The following is an 18323-nucleotide window of genomic DNA, read 5'->3' as shown; positions in this document are numbered from 1 at the left end:
ACGCATGCATATGCTAGTAAACACACCTAAAAAATGGAAAGAAACTTCCACCGAGCAACACTTACCTTTACTCTGTTTCTTTTCTATCCCACCCTATTTCATTTTTTTTAAATGCTGCATAACACTAACCTCACTGACCCCCCTGCACCCACCCACCTATCGGTCATGGCCCAGTCTGAGAACCAGTGGTGGAGAGGTTCTGAGGCCTTCTCACTCAGGCATTCCCGGGTTCCAGTCCCAGCTCTGCCACCGAGTATCTCTTGTGACCCTGAGCACGTGGCAGGACGTTTCTGCATCTTGACGACCTCCTCTGGAAAAGGGGGAGTTCTTGCCTACGTCTGTTGTGAGCATGGTGTAACGTACCCAAAGCCCTTAGCAGAACACACTGTGAGACCTCAAAGGATTTCTTTTGTATCATTTTTTATTTATGCATATTATAGCTATTTACATATTTGTATAACCTTTTCATTACTGTACGTGCTGGTTATGTAAAGACCATCCTTCCTTGGGTCTCTGAGAGGGAGCCCACTGTTAACACAGCTGCTCCGGCAACACCGAACGGTCCCACCCCTTTCTCCCATGCTCACCGCAGTCGCTGTGGGAAGTTGCATTGTATGTATTCACTATATTTCAAGGACTTGCAATTCCCCTCCTCCTGAAGGCGGACTGATAAGTGAACGGGACTTTTCTGTACTGGAAGTTCTGAATCGGGTTGCACGAGCCTAAGACCCATCCCTGAATGACATACAGTGATGTGAAAGATTCGGTTAGCTTGTCACTTACAACCAGGAAAGAGAGCATGAAGCCCCCAGGCCACTCTCTTGACTGATTCTCACCTTAGCACATGCTGCCCAGTGGCACAGGGACACAGCAAGGAGTCGGCGTGTCCGAGGGCCCCGATGGGGGAAGGTGGCAGTGAGATGCGCTGCCATGCCAAGCACTTTTCCTGGCGAAGGCCTTAAAGGAGAGAAAACCTCAACGTCATTTGCATGGCTGTTCTTGCCTAATCTAATCTTCCTGGGAGCGAAGACATCGATGGGAGGAAGGGCAGAACCGTCCTTTTATGGGTGCCTGCAAATGGGCTGAACACTCAGCCGCACGGGCTGTGAGCTGTAAATGTATATTAACACTGACACAGCAATGCATTATTAATCCTAAAAACCATGTGTGTTCCGGCTGCACATCCAGTTACTGGCCTTTCAGCCCTAAGTACCCCGGCCATTTAAGAACTCTTCGCTCTAAATCCATTTGCCGACGAGCGTCCACTCTGCATTATGGATCTGTAATGGGGTGTGCATTTAGCTGCTTAAAAGGACTCTCGGTGTGTTTTGCATTCACCACCTGTACGGTGGCTGGGTGCACGCTCCAGTGTGCATTAGCCGTGGTGTATAATTGATCCTCGGGAGACAAATATTGAGTGGCTGTTAAGAGTAGTTACTCCTGCATACCCGGGAGGTGTTCCTGAAATCGGCCTTTGAACTTGTACGTTTTAATTTAGCTGTTGATGCATACAGGTGACAAAATTGAAGCATTTAAAGGAATAAAATTGCTTTCTCCTCGTTTCCCCCTTTATTCTTGGCAAAGTCGGCGTAATGGCGTCGGAAGGACGCTTCTACCTCTTTGGCCCGAGGCTGTTTCTTCCTTTGTGTTTCTGAAATGGACACAGCTTAAGCTCCTTCATCCAATGCTTTCTTCTTATTGCAAGCCCTTCTTTCCCAAACTGTGCCCTTTCTGTCCCGCCTTTGTTATTTTTGCCAGATTCGTGGGCCATCGGTATTATTGTTACTGACTTAACACATTTCTTTAAGTCAGCTCATCATGTTGACATAGACAAATTTATCTTAAAAAGAACAATGTCAAAATCAAAAATTAAAGAAGGAAAACTGGAATAATGAGACAACTAGGAAATGTTAATGCCACCCATAACTGTTCCATCAAGAGACGAATGTTTTCACTGCCGAGAGAAGTCAAGCCGAGTCAGCTGCGCACACCCTTATTCTCCATCCAGGATCCCCGGGGTGGCCCCGGCTCCTGCAGAGGCACAGGCCTGGGACCTCTCACCTCCTGATAACTGGCTCTCGAAAAGTAACAAAATCCCCTAACTACACCCACACCATAGTGTGAGAACCCAGTAAAAATGGACCCCCGGGTGTAACTGCGCCAGCTGCAAGTGGGGAAATCTAATGATGAGTGCCAGCCTTACTTGTGGTAGGTTAAACCTCTACTTGAGGTTGTTTCTAAATAACAATTAATAGTTATTAAGTACGAACCATGTACCAGGCATTGTGTAGAGTACTTACTATACACTCTTATCTGTCTTCATATCGGCACAGAGTACATCTCATTTAACCAACCTTCCCAGCGTTTACATATTGAAGCTTTTTATATTGAAGTCATTTTAGACTTGCTGACAAATTGCAAACATGGTACCTAGAGTTCCCACGTAGTGTTCACCTCCAGTGTCAACATTAACATCGATGCAATGCCACTGACTAATTTACGGACCTTTTCTTTCTAATTTTGCTCTTTTATCCTGATCCAGACGCTCGCCTGCATTTAGTTATCTTGTCTCCTGAGCCCCCTCCGATCTGCGAGGGTTCCTCAGTCTTGCCCCTCTCTTTTGTGTCTTCCATGACCTTGACCATTTCAAAGAGTACTGTCAGGTATTTCGTAGTCTGTCCCTCAGTGTGGGTTTATGGGATGGTTTCTCGTGACTTGACTGAGGCCATGTGGCTCATGGTGCAGGGCCTACCTCGTTGGCCCTGCACAATTAGCGGTGACCTTCACAAATCGCCACTCTCAGACAACTTTGGAGCCCAAGAATCTCCTAAGTGTTAACAGGAAGTGACCTGGAGCAGACGGGGCGAGGTAATCATGCTAGCACGGGCAGGGAGGAACGACAGCTGGTCCCCGGTCTCCCGAGACCCAGGAGGGTGCATGCCATCTCCTGGCTGTAGCCCGTGATCATTTCCCTTCCTTCTTGAGAAAAGCCCTTAGGAGGGCCGAGCCCGAGGTCTCCCCTCATCACAAATTCGCCTTCACCTTTGTTCCTTCGCTGACAGCTGTTCCCAGGATGCCCCGAGCACTGCCAGTTTCTGCTACAGGCAGCAGCAGACTCAGGCCCTCCTGCCAGGGGGAGAATTTGCCACGTTAGCAAGTGAGATTCCCATCACATCCGAGCGACCCAGTATGTGTCCTAGTGACAGAAATACGGCTTCACTGCCTTGGCCTCAGGCCGCACCTCCCGTGCCCTTCGTTGAGCTGTACGGACAGCAGCTCTGGGTCTCCTTCTAAACCTGCCACTCCGCATCAGGCGTCTGCAGACATCCTCGCAGTGAACGGCGGTCCAGACAGCATGCGTTTGCAAAGGCTTTCTTCCCCAGCCCCCCGCCAAGCTCCTGAGGGGCTCAGAAGGCAAAATGGACCTGACCCTCTCACCGAAAGAAATGCATAAGGGTTATAACACATTGTTCCAAGTCAGGGAGGGGTCAGAAGTTATTCGTGCATCCGACAAATGCTTAATGGGTGCCTGCCATGAGCCACGGTGCTGCACTGAGTGCTGGAGGTACCCGCGTTAGCAGATGCACCATGGCCCCGCCTCCGAGAGCCTCCAGCCTAGGGGACGCCCGTGATAAGCTCGTGGGAAGTGCAAGTTCAGCCCAGAATGCTTGCGATGTGGACCTTGAATGCTATCGACATTATAAAGAAGATGAGGAAGTCTGTGGAGCAGTGGCGTATAGATCCCTGAAAATATGCAATGAGCATCAGGGAGTGTACAGAAGATTCCACGGAGAAAGCGTCTAGTAAAGGAACTACCCTGACTAGTGTCTTTCAGCGTAGACTTGCGTTAGTTGCGCCATGACGTCAGCAGTCTGTTCAGGTTCTGAGCTGCAGGGAACATGGCACTTCTTTGCTGGTCATTTGTACCACTTCCCATCAGGTGCCTCCCTGTCCTGCTATCATTGTGCTTATTATTCAAGTTACTGTTTCAACTGCAGTTTCTGATTATTACTATTCCTCTTGCATGGCTTTCTCATTACTTTAAGCCTATTTATTGTGGGCTAGATGCTTTTTAATTATGATTTCTTTGTGTCTTATTTACTTGTATTTGAAGGTCTTGCATTGACTTCGGCTGCCTCTTTGGGTTGTGTGCAAAGCAGCCTGGCATTTCCTGAGATCTGGGGCTTCTGATGACTCTGTTTCAGCACTGGCTCCTCAGGTGGCTTACCTGGTTCTGGGCTTGAGGCCCCAACCGGCAGCAGAAACTTAATGCACCAGAGCTGCACATGGCAGGGACTGTGCGTTTAATAGCTATTAGAAATGACAACTCCTACGGCCGAACAGCTGTCAAGGGGGGTCCAAAAATGCTAAAACCACAGGAATGTGAAGTCTTCTCTCTTCCTCTCTAGGGGCTGGTTTCTGCTCCTGCCCAGCTTCTGCGGAGCTGGGCACCTTGCCATTTTTCTCCTTTCAACTGGCCAGTGTACCCACCAGCCAGTCTTTCTTACGGTCCCAACTCTGAAGCCAAAGTATAATCATCGTCATCACTGTGGACATCTGATGAGTTCTTGCTGCATGCCAAACGCTGTACTAAGCAATTGTATACTTACCTCATTTAATCATCCATTGCTCTGTGTTATGAATGACTATTATCCCTTTTCGTAGACAAGGAAAATGAAGCACAGAGAGAGGTTAAGTAACTTGCTTGAGAACCCTCAGCTAGTAGTAAGTGGTCCATCTGGGATTTGAACCAGGCACTCTGGCCAGGACTCTTAGTGCCAGACCACCCATGAGATGAACCTCAGAAGATGTGAGTGTAAGGAAGATGTGCTTTGCAGGCAGTTTTGGTAGCAGTTGCACACTCGGATTTAGGTTTGAGCCCAGGACAACTTTTTCAGGAGAGGAAACGAGGGTTTCCTCGATAGAAAGTGGCAGAGCCAGCGTTTGAAACAGAGTCCACCTGACTTCAGAGCCTGCGGCTCCGAACCACTCTCCCCCGAGCCGCCAGGGATATTCCAGCTCTTCTCCCCTCGAGTCATCTCCCACCTCCTGTCCCTGCGACCCCAGACACCGGCTACCTTCGCAGCCCATGCCCTTGGCCACCGTCCTCCTGCTCCCCCATCCAGCGTCCTCTCAGAGCTCTGGCACTGCTCTCCTCCAACACCTTCAGGGGCTCCCAGTCGCGTCCCACTGTGGTGGTCAAACTTTGGTGTAAAAACATGTATCCAGGGAAATTGTTACCAATAGCGTATTCCCAGGCTCTCCCCAAATGCCAGCCAATTCTGAATCTATAGGACTAGTATGTGGCTCAGGCATGTGCATTTTTTTAAAGATTTTATTTGTTTATTTTTAGAGAGCAGGGAAGGGAGGAAGAAAGAGAGGGAGAGAAACATCAGTGTGTGGTTGTTTCTCATGTGCCGCCAACTGGGGACCTGGCCCACCACCCAGGCATGTGCCCTGACTGGGAACTGAACCAGCGACTCTTTGGTTCACAGTCTGGCACTCAATCCACTAGGCCAGGTGGGGATCTTTTTAATAAGCCCCTCAGGGGACTCTGGTGCAGGTGGTCAGGGGCCACATTTGGAGAATAAAAAACACATTTCTCAGAATGAGGTTCAAGGTCTTCCTTGACCCAAGCAATTTCTGCACCATTGTCTCCCACTGAGCCCCACACACCATAGGTTCCAGAAATATGTCCGCCGTACACCACAACGGCTCTGCTTCCTCCTCTTTGCTCACACTGTCTTCTTGGCTGGAATGTTCTCATCCATCCCAAGACTTCCTGCCAAATAACTGCTCATCCTTGAAAGTCAGACTCACAGGCCACACCTCCCAGAAGCACCCCCAGGTAGGACCCTGCAGTCACACGGGGCTTGGCCATGTCTTAGCTGTGCCGTCTTCTAGCTGAGTGGTTATATCGGGTTCTCCTGCTGGGTCACACACTTCTAGCACCCTCTTTGTACGTCCCCACATCTAGTCGGTGCCCAGGATGTAGTGCATGCTCTCTAAGTGTCTGCGGACTTGATTTTAGGGGACAAGGGTCATAGAAATGAAAACATCACCGTAAACTATGCAAAAGCAAAAGGGAGTGCTAGAGTACGAGGTTCTCCTTTGTCAGATGAATCAGTGATAAATCAGCCAGTTTTGAGACAGATTTAAATGAAGGGAGGAAAACAAAAGAGGGAGGGGGAAAAGAGAAATGAAATTAAAAAAAGAATTGCAGGGGTGTCCAACCTTTTGGCATCTCTAGACCACGCTGGAAGAGGAAGAGTTGTCTTGGGCCATACATTAAATACACAGACACTAGCTAAAACTGACGAGCAAAAAAAAAAGGTTTTCAGTGAATTTACAGTTTTGTGTGGGGCCGCATTCATAGCCATCCTGGGCTGCACGCAGCCCCCTGCAGAAGAGAAACCCTGTTTACCCTGCAGTTTACCTGCACGTTCTCAGCAGAACCAAGTGACGGGGAGGGAAAGCCGCAGTGGTGGAGTTCAGCTCCTCTAGCTAAGTGCCTGCTTCAGAAAACGCCCCGACCGCCCTGAGCCCCTGTTTCCTCACCCACGAAGCAGGGACGATGGCCCTCCCACCTGTGGCATTGCTGTGAGGACTGAAACGTAAATACACATGAAGAACCGTGCCTGGCATGTGTCAAACACCCTGTAATATTAGCAAGTATTCATCTTTCCAACAAAATCTTATTGTCCCTATTTTGCAGGAGAAAGGGAAACTCAGAGCAGGTAAGCTACGTGCCCAAGGTCACGTTGCAGGGCTAGACTGCGAGGCCGTGTGTGGCTGGCTCAGAGGCCTGTGGCCCTAACAGCCACGTAGGACAGAGACTTGGCAGGATGAAAGCCCCCACAGGCGGCTCAGTGTCTGGCTCTTGCGGCTAACTCCGCCCAGAACTGCTTTCCCACCCCATCAGTCAGCCCCCTTAGGGGACCTGGGCACTCGGAGAGGAGTGGCAAGCCCCCACTCCCACTGCCCCCAGGGGGGCAGGGTCCTCCTACTACCCCAGAGATTCTCCGCACGGAAGCCACGCCCCCTTCCAACTGGCCTCACCCTTCTCAGTGAAAGACACTCAGGTCCACTGTCCTTCCTGGGCACCCAGGAATGCACCCTAATTCTTCCTCCAGACCCCCCATCCTTCAACCCTGTCTCCCTCTGCCACCCAGCCTCCCCCACAAGCCCCACCCATGCAGAGGGCCGGGCACTGTGGCTGCTGCCCGCAGGAGCTAGCTGTTCCACAGGCCGCTGCAGTGTGAGGCCACGTCCACCTCTCCTTCTTCCCACCCCGGACCGGGGAAAACCTGCAGGAAGCTCTCGGCAGCAGGGCCCAGGACGAAGGGCTTGAAGCAGCTGCACTTGGTACACACTTTGCAGAAAGTGACTGAGCAGCCACACTGGGCGAAGTCACCTGCCCCGACTGAGGACGAAGTGCACGCCAAGCACTGTACGGAGGGTTTTCCCTGAATGACCCCCGTTCACCTTCCCAGCACGCTCATCCATCAGGACCGTCCCCATTGCACAGCCAAGGAAACCAAGGCTCGGAGGAGTTCAGGCACGTGACCAGTTCCGGCTGTAGAACAGTTCTCATCAGAATCACACAGCTTGCTGAGCTCTCCCCAGAGCTTCTTATTCAGGAGTTACGGGCTCCTAGCATCAGCCTGGGGAGCTTGTTAAATATCCAAACCCTCAGGTCCCACACCAGACCTTCCAGAGCCAAATCCACACTCTAACAGGATCCCGGAGGACTTGCCCTTGATCTCTGCCGAGACGACCTCAAGAGCACAGGCGTGGGAGCGGCAGCATCACGTTTACCTTCCGTTCCGCCCACCCTGACCTGTGGAGCCGGGTGGGGGGCAATGTCCCAGTGCTTTTATTTGCTGCCCTCACGGGAGTCCAGGCCCGCGACCTCCAGCACCTGTCCGCTCACAGGCGTTTCTCCTGTTCCTTCCATCACCAAACAGAAACCACTTCTCAGGGCGTAAACCAGACAGCACTCTCCCAAGTTAAATTGCTTCTGCAAGCAATCCTCTTTCTTAAACTCCTAGACAAGCTGCAGAGCAGCCTTGGAAAGCCGGGTGCGGCCCCCGGGGCATGCTCCCCGTAGACGGAAGGCACCCCGCCGCCGAGCCGGGCGCCGGGAGAAACCTCCGCACGGGGGAGTAAACCGGCATTTGCAGAGGAGGTCGGCGGGGAGGGCGGGCACGGAAGGGGGCGCTCTGCCCTCTCTTGTCTCTTTGTAACGTGATGAGTTGGAACCGTTTTCTCCCGATAACAACGCTGATTTTAAAAAAATCTTAGCTATAGTCTCTTCTGTGTGTATAGACTTCTGTCGGGGGGCCAGGCCTTGTGGGTAGTATTAGACAGACATCATCTCACTTCATCCTCCTAAGAACACTGTGGGGTTGGCGCCCCCGGATCCTCATCCCCTCTGAAAGATAAAGACATCAAGGCTGAGCATAAAGTGTGTATAGCCACACAGCCGGTAAAAACCAGAGGGGGGGGGGGCGGGGAACAGGGAAATTGCGTCTGACCGCCGTGCGGAGACGGACCCTCCGTGTCTTCAGGAAGCTTCCACGCTTGCGGCCGCCAGCGATTTGCAAACTCATCTCGAGGCTTGAATCGCACTAAGAATGAAAAGCTACTTCAGTCTGGACTTGAGCTGCAAAAAAGCTTACTGTATACACTGAAGAATTTAAATATTCATTATGCAATTAATGCTGTGCAGTCACACACACCAAAAAAAAAAAAAACCTGAAGACTTTTTTAAAAACAGCTTAAGCACTTATCGATTGAGAACTTTTATAACTCTCAAAATGGAGACATCCCCGTATCTCTACAGGTATTTTAAATGACTTGAATTAATCATAGGCTTAAAAGTCTCTTGCGATCTTCGTTAACTTCCCTGGGTTTAATTAAAACATCTGTGCACTTTTAATTTATCGATTCATCCACCTCATATGTCATGTTTTTAACACACCCCAGCATGCTCTGCATCATTTTTAACCCGATTTCCACTTAACTAAAGCAATTAAATTCACCCCGGATTAATTAAAGCATCTATACTTTCGTGCCTAAGTCAGCATGTGCCTCTTTCCCCACACGGCTCCTGAATGTCAGGGATCTGACACACCTGATGAGTTTTTTGTCCTTCTGGAAATTCTTCCCTGAATCACTTTCTTGCTTATTAAAGTGACGTTTGACAGCACGGGAGGGAGGAAGCTGGCGCACCTGAACTTTTGCCCTCTGGGCCAGGGACTCTGCCCCGACTGTCAGAAGTGCCCTCTGCTCCCCTCTCTTCACCGGTGGTCCCGCTGGAGTGTCTGAGTGTCCTAGGTAGGAAGTGGGGGCGGAGGGCTGTTCTTGTTGCAGGGGACCGTCCTGGTCAGAATGGCTGGTGATCTTTGCATTTGTATTGTTTTTCCTAAGATTTTCTTTATTTACTTTTAGAGAGAGGGGAAGGGAGGGAGAAAGAGAGGGAGAGAAACATCAATATGTGAGAGATACATGGGTCGGTTGCCTCTTGCATACCCCCAACAGGGGACCTGGCCCCCTGGCCCACAAACCAGGCCTGTGCCCCGACTGGGAATCGAACCAGTGACCTTTCAGTCCACAGGCCAGCACTTAATCCACTGAGCCACCCCAGCTAGGGCTGCATTTGTGTTTTTATCATCATTTCTTGGTTCTGCTTTCTAACTTCTCCACTCTGCCTACGCAAGAAGTCCTTTATTGCTCTGCCCATTTCACAGGGAGGGAAAACTGAGGCACTGAGGTCAACAGGCTCTCGCTCGGGCACAGTGAGCCAGCGAGCTCTCCAGAGAGTGACAGGTTGTACCCCCACCACTGAGTTTGATAGAGCGCGTTCCCTTCGGCCTCAGTGGCAGCATTGGGCTCCTCAGTCTTTCAGATCTTTTCCTCCCCAATCTGATAAGCCAAGGATTCTCTTTCATCATTATGTTTATCTATACTTACTTCCTAGTGAAACTGAGTATCTTTTCATACTTTTATTGGCTTTTTATATTTTTCTTTGTAGGTCCTCTGCCCAGCTTTCATTCATTTGTCTCTCTTTATTGATTAGTACATACTCTGTGTATTTCACATATCAAGCTTTATTCTGTAAACTGCACACAAAAAATGTTTCTTCCCAGGGTTGCTCACCCCTCAATTTTGTGTAGAGTGTTCTTCATCGTATAGATGATCTAAATTTCATGCATTCGAATCTGATGATACTCTTTTCTTTCTTGGCTTCTAGAATTTATATGTTCCTTGCGTATTCCCCCTTCCCAAGAAAATAAAATTAGTCTTTAATACTTCTTTAAATAGTTTTGTAGGGTATTTTTTTTTAGTACAGTGTCCAGTAGATGTCAAACTTTATTGTTTACCAAGTGCGTTGCCCATTGCAGGGACCTACTAAGCAGTGAAACTCACTTCATTAGCACGGTTTTGCTCAGCACCAGGCCGAGTCCTGTCTGGAAAGACAGTGGACACCGGTTTTGGTATCAAGGACACAGAACTGAATTCACATCACCTCCATGGCCCAAACATTTCATCCTCAACTGCTTCAGGAGAATCAAGGCGTCTTCATTTCTCCATCATTTCTCCTACCACCTAACCCAGCTACTGGGCTGGCCAAAGAGTCTCTTTCGTCTTTTTCATACGATGGCTCTAGTAGTCCCTTGTTGCCTTTAGCATCATTCGAAACAATTTTGTTAGATTGTATGGTGACAGCTGTCAGATCAGCATGCATTTTTAAAAAATCAAAATTGGTGAATTTTTGTGCAGCCATTTTAATATTGGAGATGGAAGAAGATACATAGCATTTTTGGTATTTTTTTATTTCAAGGGAGGTAAAAATACAAGTGAAACGCAAAAATAGATTTGTGCAGTATATGGAGAAGGTGTTGTGACTGGTCGAACGTGTCAACAGTGGTTTGCGAAGTTTCTTGGTACTGTTGACATTTTGGCCAAATAATTATTTGCCATAGGGCTGTCCTATGCATTGGAAGATGTTTAGCTGCACCCCTGGCCTCTACCCACTAGAAACCAATAGCAGGAGACAGCCGACATACTCAAAACATCCAAGTCAATCAAGTTATTGGTGAAAATGAAAAACTTGTCTTTTATTTCATGGAAAAAAAACTATAATGAACTTCTTGGCCAACCCAATACTAACACCTACTAGGTTATTCATTAATATTTATTCACTAAATGGGATGCAAAGCAATGGAATGCTGGTGCCATCTTGACAATTTACCTGGAGTGCTGGGTTCAAATATTCTCCAGTCTGTTTTCCAAAAGAGTGTTCCATCAGATTTCAAATCATTTTTAACAGATACGTTATTTGAAATTCCCTCTGCCCACATGGCCCAGCCCACAGGTGGCTTGACAAGGTGAAGACCTCCCCCCACCCCACCTGTATGATTAAGCCCCTTTGACCGTCTCTGCCTTCCCTTCCCATGCTCCCCCTGCCGCAAGCTCCCGGTAGATGGGGCTTGTCGTGCTTAAAGCATCGGGCGCACGTGGCTGGTCCTGTCACTTCCCACCAAGTAAATAGCACCAACCATCCATCTCCTCCCTTGCCGAGAACTTTGGTAGAAGAAAAAAAATCTCTGGCTTGATCATTACAATGAGCATTACACCATTTAGTTGAATCTAAATTGTGTCATTTTTTTTTGTCATCAGCCTGTTAACTTGTCAGTCGTTAGTGACAACGGTAATTTATTTTTCTTCTGCAGGAGTCTTAGAGCTTCCATTTACTAGATTTAGTAAAACAGGAATAGTCACTTTGTGCAAACATTTTAATTAATTTTAAGTAGAAGCTCGAACGCACAGTGTTCTGGTCCTGGAAGCCTTAGGAAGAAGAGGGCATGGGGGTGGGTGTAAAACACTCCACGTGTGACTCCAGAAGCACCTACCGCCCACAGCCGGAGAATATGGCAGGGGGGTGGGGGTGGGTGGAGAAAATGTTCAGGCCTCTCATCATTTCATTAGCACCACCGGATGCTCTTCTGTGGTGGCGGTGGTGTGTGTGAATGTGTGTTTGTATATACGTGTGTGTGCACTTGTACATGTGAGAACTACAACATTTTTAATGCTATTAACCCTCGACGTCCGTTTGGAGCTTGAGTTTGAAACTCATGGGAGAGCATCCCCTTGTTGCCAATTAGGTGCCAGTTACTGTCTTGTGCCCTTGAACTCGTGGTCTCACTTGATATGCCATCCACTCAGAGAGGCGATTCTTTGAAGGGGAAACTGGGTCTCAGAGTAGTGCAGCAATCGTGCCCAAATCCCTCAGCTGGTCAGGATGGGTCAGGTTTGGTACCCAGTTCTTTCTGGCTCCCAAACCCTGTTCTTTCCACTTCTATTTCCTGCTATTACTGGCTAAGGTGTGAAGTCAGAATTGTCTGTCCTATAGCCTAATTTTTAAAAAAAATCATGTAGACTTAATGATAGTAAAAATGTAGAGAAAGAGTTATTAGTACAGGAGATCCCTGATTCACATCCAGCCTCTTCAATGAGGTCTAGGCTGAGAGCCTTCCATTCTGTAACACTCTGGGTTGAGTTATGTCTGAGAATGAAGCCATGCAGGTCAGCTGAGCAGCCACTGGAGGGCGCACATCCGGCATCTGCACTCTGCCCTGAAGGCAAATGGATTACTCCAGACCCTCACTCCTCTTTAACTGGCCTTCTGCTTTTTAATGTGACATCAGCAGAGCTATCGAGTGCCCCACTTTCCGGAGAACATTACAATGTTTTTGCATTTTTACCAGGCTCCCGGTGAGCACGCAGCAAACACATTGAAGGAAGGCCGCATTCAGAATGTGGAGAACTTTCTGACCTGACCGTTCTCCCTTTTGTTTTTCCCTGAGTAATTTAAATAGGTCACATTTTGAATGTGATTTCCCAGGCTCCTGATTCTAAATAAAATCCATTCTTACCTTCTCGACAATCCTCTTTTTCTTCCCCCACCACTTGGAGTGTATGCAGAAGAGAAACTATGGTGATGTGAATAAAGAAAATCCTAACTGCATTTTATCAGTTAATAAAGACAGTAACCATTTGCTCCTCACTTGCTCTCCTCTTCCGCCTCTGGGAAGGGGGAAGGTGCAGTGAGAGCCCAGGGGTGGTGGTCCCATGTCACCCTCTCTGCCACCCATGACAGCCGGTCCAGCGTGTTACCCTCGGGTGGGAAGCAGCCATCGGAATTTCATCGCACTAGGTACGCGTGGCCACGCTTCTCCCTGCTTTCCCGTTTGGGGGCGTGAAGGTGAAAGTGGGCAGGAAAGGATGCTTATTCCAGCCTTCCCACTGGGAGAGATCTTCAGTGCTACCTAGACCAGAAGTGGCAAGTGAGTTTCTCTTGAAGGCCAAGTCCGCCTGCTAGCACGTCTCAGCCAGGGCATGGTATCCAAGGTTGTGAGCCCCCTCTCGGTCAGGGACACAGGTGCCGTGGTCACTTGATGGCCCCTGCAGAGGTGCAGGAAGGGGGACATGAATTTCATGTGCACACATGGGCCATCATGACCTAGAGCTTCGCATGAGTCTCCTGAGAAACTGACGCAGAGCAAATTTACTTGGTCTTCAAAGCCCTCTCCAAACGTCGATGAAGCCCCTAATTTCTCCCTCTTGTTCATGTTTGCTCGGCCCCTAATTTGGACCTTGGGCACCCTGGGTTCAGAGCACTCTCTTCTCTTAGACAATCAGCGTGGGCAGCTGCTCTCCAGGCGTGTGCTTCTCAGCCCTCGAAACGGAAAGCATGCACCTTGCATTTAGACCGAGTTCATCTAAATTCAGCACGTGGCTTTGATGTTCTCACCTTGAAGTGGTTCTCCCCTGGTAGATTCAGAAGGATAAGAATTCTACGGGTAGCTCTGTGTGCACCTCCAAGGCTGTTCTTTGATAAAGCCTTTGCGGGAGGAATAGCCCCTCGGTCACATGACAACCGCTACGATGTTTTTGCTTTTGGTCAGTTTACCATTAGGTGAAACACACACTTCCCCAGAAAAAGGAAAGGGGTGCACTCCAGACCTTGGTCTGCCCCTGTCTTTCATTGATGGCCATTCGGGACTTGCCCATAACCGTGCCACTGGGGAGTCCCTGGTTATCAGAACACAGGAGCAAGATTTCCTTAATCAAGCCAACATCGATAAATGCAGCACCAGAAGGAAATCCACCTGATAAACCTGGTCCTGCTCTCGAGTCCTTTACGATATCGTGGAGACATCAGGCACTCTCGGAGGGAAAGTGAATTACTATAAACCCCCAGTAGAAACGTGACAATGAGAGGGGTGGATAAGGTGGGGTGGGGCTGTGGCCTAGGGAGTGATCTGATTAGATGTATAATCGCTTCCTGGGATGGGGAGACCGTTCAGGTTGTACACATGTGGGATTCTTGAAACCTGTCCACTCCACATCCCGGGCAACCCAGGACTCAGGGAGATGTCCCTGCTGGTCATTTCTGAAGGTCTCTGAGTGCCAGTTCCAGAGTGTGGAGCTGGGTCCTCATTTTAGGCTCACATTAGAAGCCAGGTTGAAAATGTGGGTGCTTGAAAAACTGATCCGGGTCCTGACAAGGGTAGCTCAGTTGCTTAGAGCATCATCCCCATACACCAACATTGTGGGTTCAATCCCCAGTCAGGGTACATATAAAACTCAACCAATGAATGCATGAATAAGTGGAGCAACAAAAAAAATAAATGTTTCTCTCTCTCTCTCTCTCAAATCAATAATTTTTTTATAAAAGAAGCTGATCTGGAGGTGAGCAGTGAAGGCGACCACTAAAATCCCACTCTCGATGCTCTCTAAAAGGGCGGAATTGGCACCATTGTGGCCAAACTGGGGAGAACTGCTGGGAACCTCATGGCAGGTCATCCCTGCGGTCTTTCAGGCTCCTTCCTGTCGCCAGATGAAAGAGGGTCCCAGCTGAGACATGCATGGCTCAAGATGCCGTGTCTCCAGCCTGCTGTTCTCACAGTCGAGGCACACGTAGTCCTCGTACCTGATCACACAGGTGATACTGTGAGCTGGATGCCATTATTTCTGCACGGTCTAGATAAGGAGACTGGGGTGTAGACAGATGATGTCATGACTGCGGCCCATCTCCCTTCCTTTTTAGTGACCATGCCCATTTCAGGAGTAGGAGTCAACTACCCTGAGGGTGACATAATCAGCCGAGTGGGTACTGATCCCTCAAACCATCAATGGCAGCGGCACACGAGTCCACACAGCTTAGTGAAGGGCATAGCTTCAAGTCAGGCCCACCTGGCTTCCAACCCAGCCCCCCACTTGTGACGCGGGCCAGCTAACTCACCAGTCGGAGCTGCGTCCATCAAACAGGACCGTGGCTCTAGCCTCCACCTCGCAGAATGGTTGCGATGATTAAGTAACAAATGGCACATAATACTAGCGCGTGCTGTGCCCATCCTGGCACATAATAAGCATGTAACGAGTGGTGACTGCTCTTGTCAGCAGCAGCGTCGTCGTGGTGGTGACGATGGTTATCGATTATCTGCAGCCGGCTCTGCACCTCCAGGGGCCTGAGTCCTGGCCAGGAGCGTCGCACGCTCGGCTGAAACGCCAGCTGAGGCTGACCCAGCCCTCCAGGCGCTGGGTCCCCTGACCCCGTGCTCCGTCTCTGGTTTTGCAGCCGCCTGCCCTGTCCTATGCAGCGGGAACGGACAGTACTCTAAAGGGACATGCCAGTGCTACAGCGGCTGGAAAGGCGCCGAGTGCGACGTGCCCATGAATCAGTGCATCGATCCTTCCTGCGGGGGCCATGGCTCCTGCATTGACGGGAACTGCGTCTGCTCCGCGGGCTACAAAGGCGAGCACTGTGAGGAAGGTAAGCCCCAACGGCTGGGCTGGGAGAGGCAGGGCAGGGTGGGGTGGGGCGGGGTGGGGCGGAGTGGGGCGGGGCCGGGCCGGGGCGGGGCGGGGTGGGGTCGAGTGGGGTGGGTGCGTAGGGGCTGGGGGCGGGGCGTGTGTGCAGGCCCAGAACTTGGCTTTGGAGCCCCATCCCAGACTCTTGCCAAGGAAACTGCAACATTCTGCACAGAAAACTTCAAACCCCTTGGCTTAATGGACTTTTTTTTTAAGAACTTCACATTTTATTTTCCAATTACAGTTTACATTCAGTATTATTTTGTATCAGTTTCAGGTGTACAGCATAGTTTGGTGGACTTCTTGTAGAAAACAGGAGGCTTGTGGGATAGTTATGGAAGGAATGTTTTGTTTTGCTTTATAGTAATTAGTTCCTCTTCTCTTTCTTCTTTTTTCCTCTAAGCTGCTGCTTCTCCTTTGTCTTTCTGTCCCATCTTTTCCTCTGCTCTTCCTCCTCCCCTTGCTGCTGCTTTTCCTTCCTTTCTTCCTTCCCCTTCCCCTGTCTTCCTTTCCTCTTTTCTTGTGCTCTATTTCAAGTCCTCGGAATTGGGACTTACTAAAGCTCTCCAGAAAAGAAGAAACAAGAATCCTTAATTCCCCCTCTCAGTCTTCCTCAAAGCTGGGATTTTTGTTTATGCTTTTGCTTTTGCTTTTGCTTTGTTGTTGTTGTTCTTTTATTATGTATCCCTTGTAACCTCAGACCGACTTATGTCTGTATAAATATTGCTGCAAACATGAATGTCTGGGAAGCAGGCAGGCTTGAGAGCCCATAGGTGTCCGAGTTCCTTAGAGACACCCTGTGGGGGACATCATCCTGGCTGGCTGGGATCACAGAGGTCAGGCGAGTGGGTGGGTGGGTGTGCCGGAGTTACCGGCCCTGAAGAGCTCCCTGGAGCACGCACTGCAGGGGCCCACAGCACACGTGGGTACAAATCAGGGGCGCCTACAGTGACTCTAGTCTGACGAAACCCGGCCAGAGACCAGGCCCAGACAGAGATCAGGAAAAAGAACACCTCTCAGCAGGTGTCCAGAAGCCAGCTCTAACTAGTCCTGGTTACTCCAGTTGGTCCTTCAGAAGAGCTATTTGGTGCACAGGTGCTGGAAGCACCTGGGGTACCCGGAAGGCCAGGGCACGCAGCCACGCTGGCCTCAGCCTTCCTGCCCTGGGTGCGCCCTTCCAGAAGATGGTCTCTAGTTGTCCCTCTGTGCCTCCCCCCATGGAAACAGGCAACCGCAATTGCAGGAAAGAAAGAACCCAGGCCTCTCGGCCCCTCACCTGCTCCTCCACCTTTGGATCGGTTCAAGGGTTCTCTTCCAGCTGAGCGCAGGTTCACCGAGTCCACCTCCCAGTGAAACGTCCCTGCGCGTCTCAAAGAGCCTTTTTCCCTCCCCTGTTCCCAGTGGAAAAAGAAGTATCAGCTCACCCAAAGTGCAGCCCACTGCCCACTCCACCTGAGACAGCTTGAGGTGACCACTCAGGATGTCCCCACAGAAAAGATCCCGTTGGACACCCTATGCCCGTGTCCTCACTCAGCTGCTGACTGCCGACGCGATAAGGAAGGCCCTCAGGTGCTGGGAAGTTCTCAGATGCAAGGGAATCCATTGTCATCCCATTAGCTTATACAGCTCCAGGGTTCCGTACAAAATAATGGTCATTAGGGTCATTATGGCCCTCACCACAAAGTAACGATGCTGACTTATCCTCAGAGATGCACACAAATGCCCCCTGGGTGTGAAATCTCCTGTTTCATCATTGTTAGATCTATCGCCACAAAGAGTCAGGCTCCGTGACATTGTTCTTCTAAGAGTTTCTGATACATTAGTGACAATGCCCTTAACGGGGCCCAGAAGTCTGACCCCCCGACCCGGATCTCCACTTGCTCAACTCTGTAGATATTTTTTCCCTCTGTTGTAAAAGGTAGCCGCCCTCTGTCTGCATCACAAAACCAAATTGGGAATTTGGTTGGAGGAAGTACTGACTTCATAACCCTGCTTGAAAGGTTCAAGTTCTTAAAGAGAAATGGATCACAGGAGGCGAAGCTGCACTCGCTGAAAACAGGGGAGAGGCCAATAACACGGCAGGAAAGGTTAAAGCGACCTTTTGCATACGTCATTTGGCGAGAGGAAAGCGCTAGAACCATAAGGCCTTGCCTGTCTTGGGATATTTTTCCCTCCGGTCAAAATTGTGCATGTCTGTATGAGTAGAATTTCAAGTGATTTCTCAACTTTCCGACTCCCTCGACAAGTCTTACTTAAATGTTCAGAACGAATCAACCATCCAACAAAGCAAGGAAGCCGCACAGATCGTTATGAAAGGATGAAATCCTGTCTATTGATTCCTGCTCCCCAAAAAGAATGAACCGAGTGATTCATGGGCTGTTTTCAAAATAGGAAACGGACTCAGAAAGTCGGGATCAGCACTTTTTCTTCCATTTAGCCTT

At 49.7% G+C, this 18323-nt stretch overlaps 1 protein-coding gene across 1 annotated transcript in view; it reads left to right on the top strand.

Moving 5' to 3' along the window:
* Positions 1-18323, top strand: part of TENM2 (teneurin transmembrane protein 2) — an 842102-nt gene that overhangs the window by 698050 nt on the left and 125729 nt on the right. Inside the window, exon 10 of the mRNA XM_045827298.1 lies at positions 15650-15844. Within this exon, the coding sequence (XP_045683254.1) occupies positions 15650-15844 (195 nt within the window). The remainder of the gene's footprint in view (positions 1-15649; positions 15845-18323) is intronic.

The sequence above is a fragment of the Phyllostomus hastatus genome, unplaced genomic scaffold (genome assembly GCF_019186645.2).
Source record: "Phyllostomus hastatus isolate PE091 unplaced genomic scaffold, TTU_PhHast_1.1 phas_contig_150, whole genome shotgun sequence".
Classification (NCBI taxonomy): domain Eukaryota; kingdom Metazoa; phylum Chordata; class Mammalia; order Chiroptera; family Phyllostomidae; genus Phyllostomus; species Phyllostomus hastatus.
Note: the sequence above shows the minus strand (reverse complement) of the source record. Positions and strands in the feature narration are given on the sequence as shown.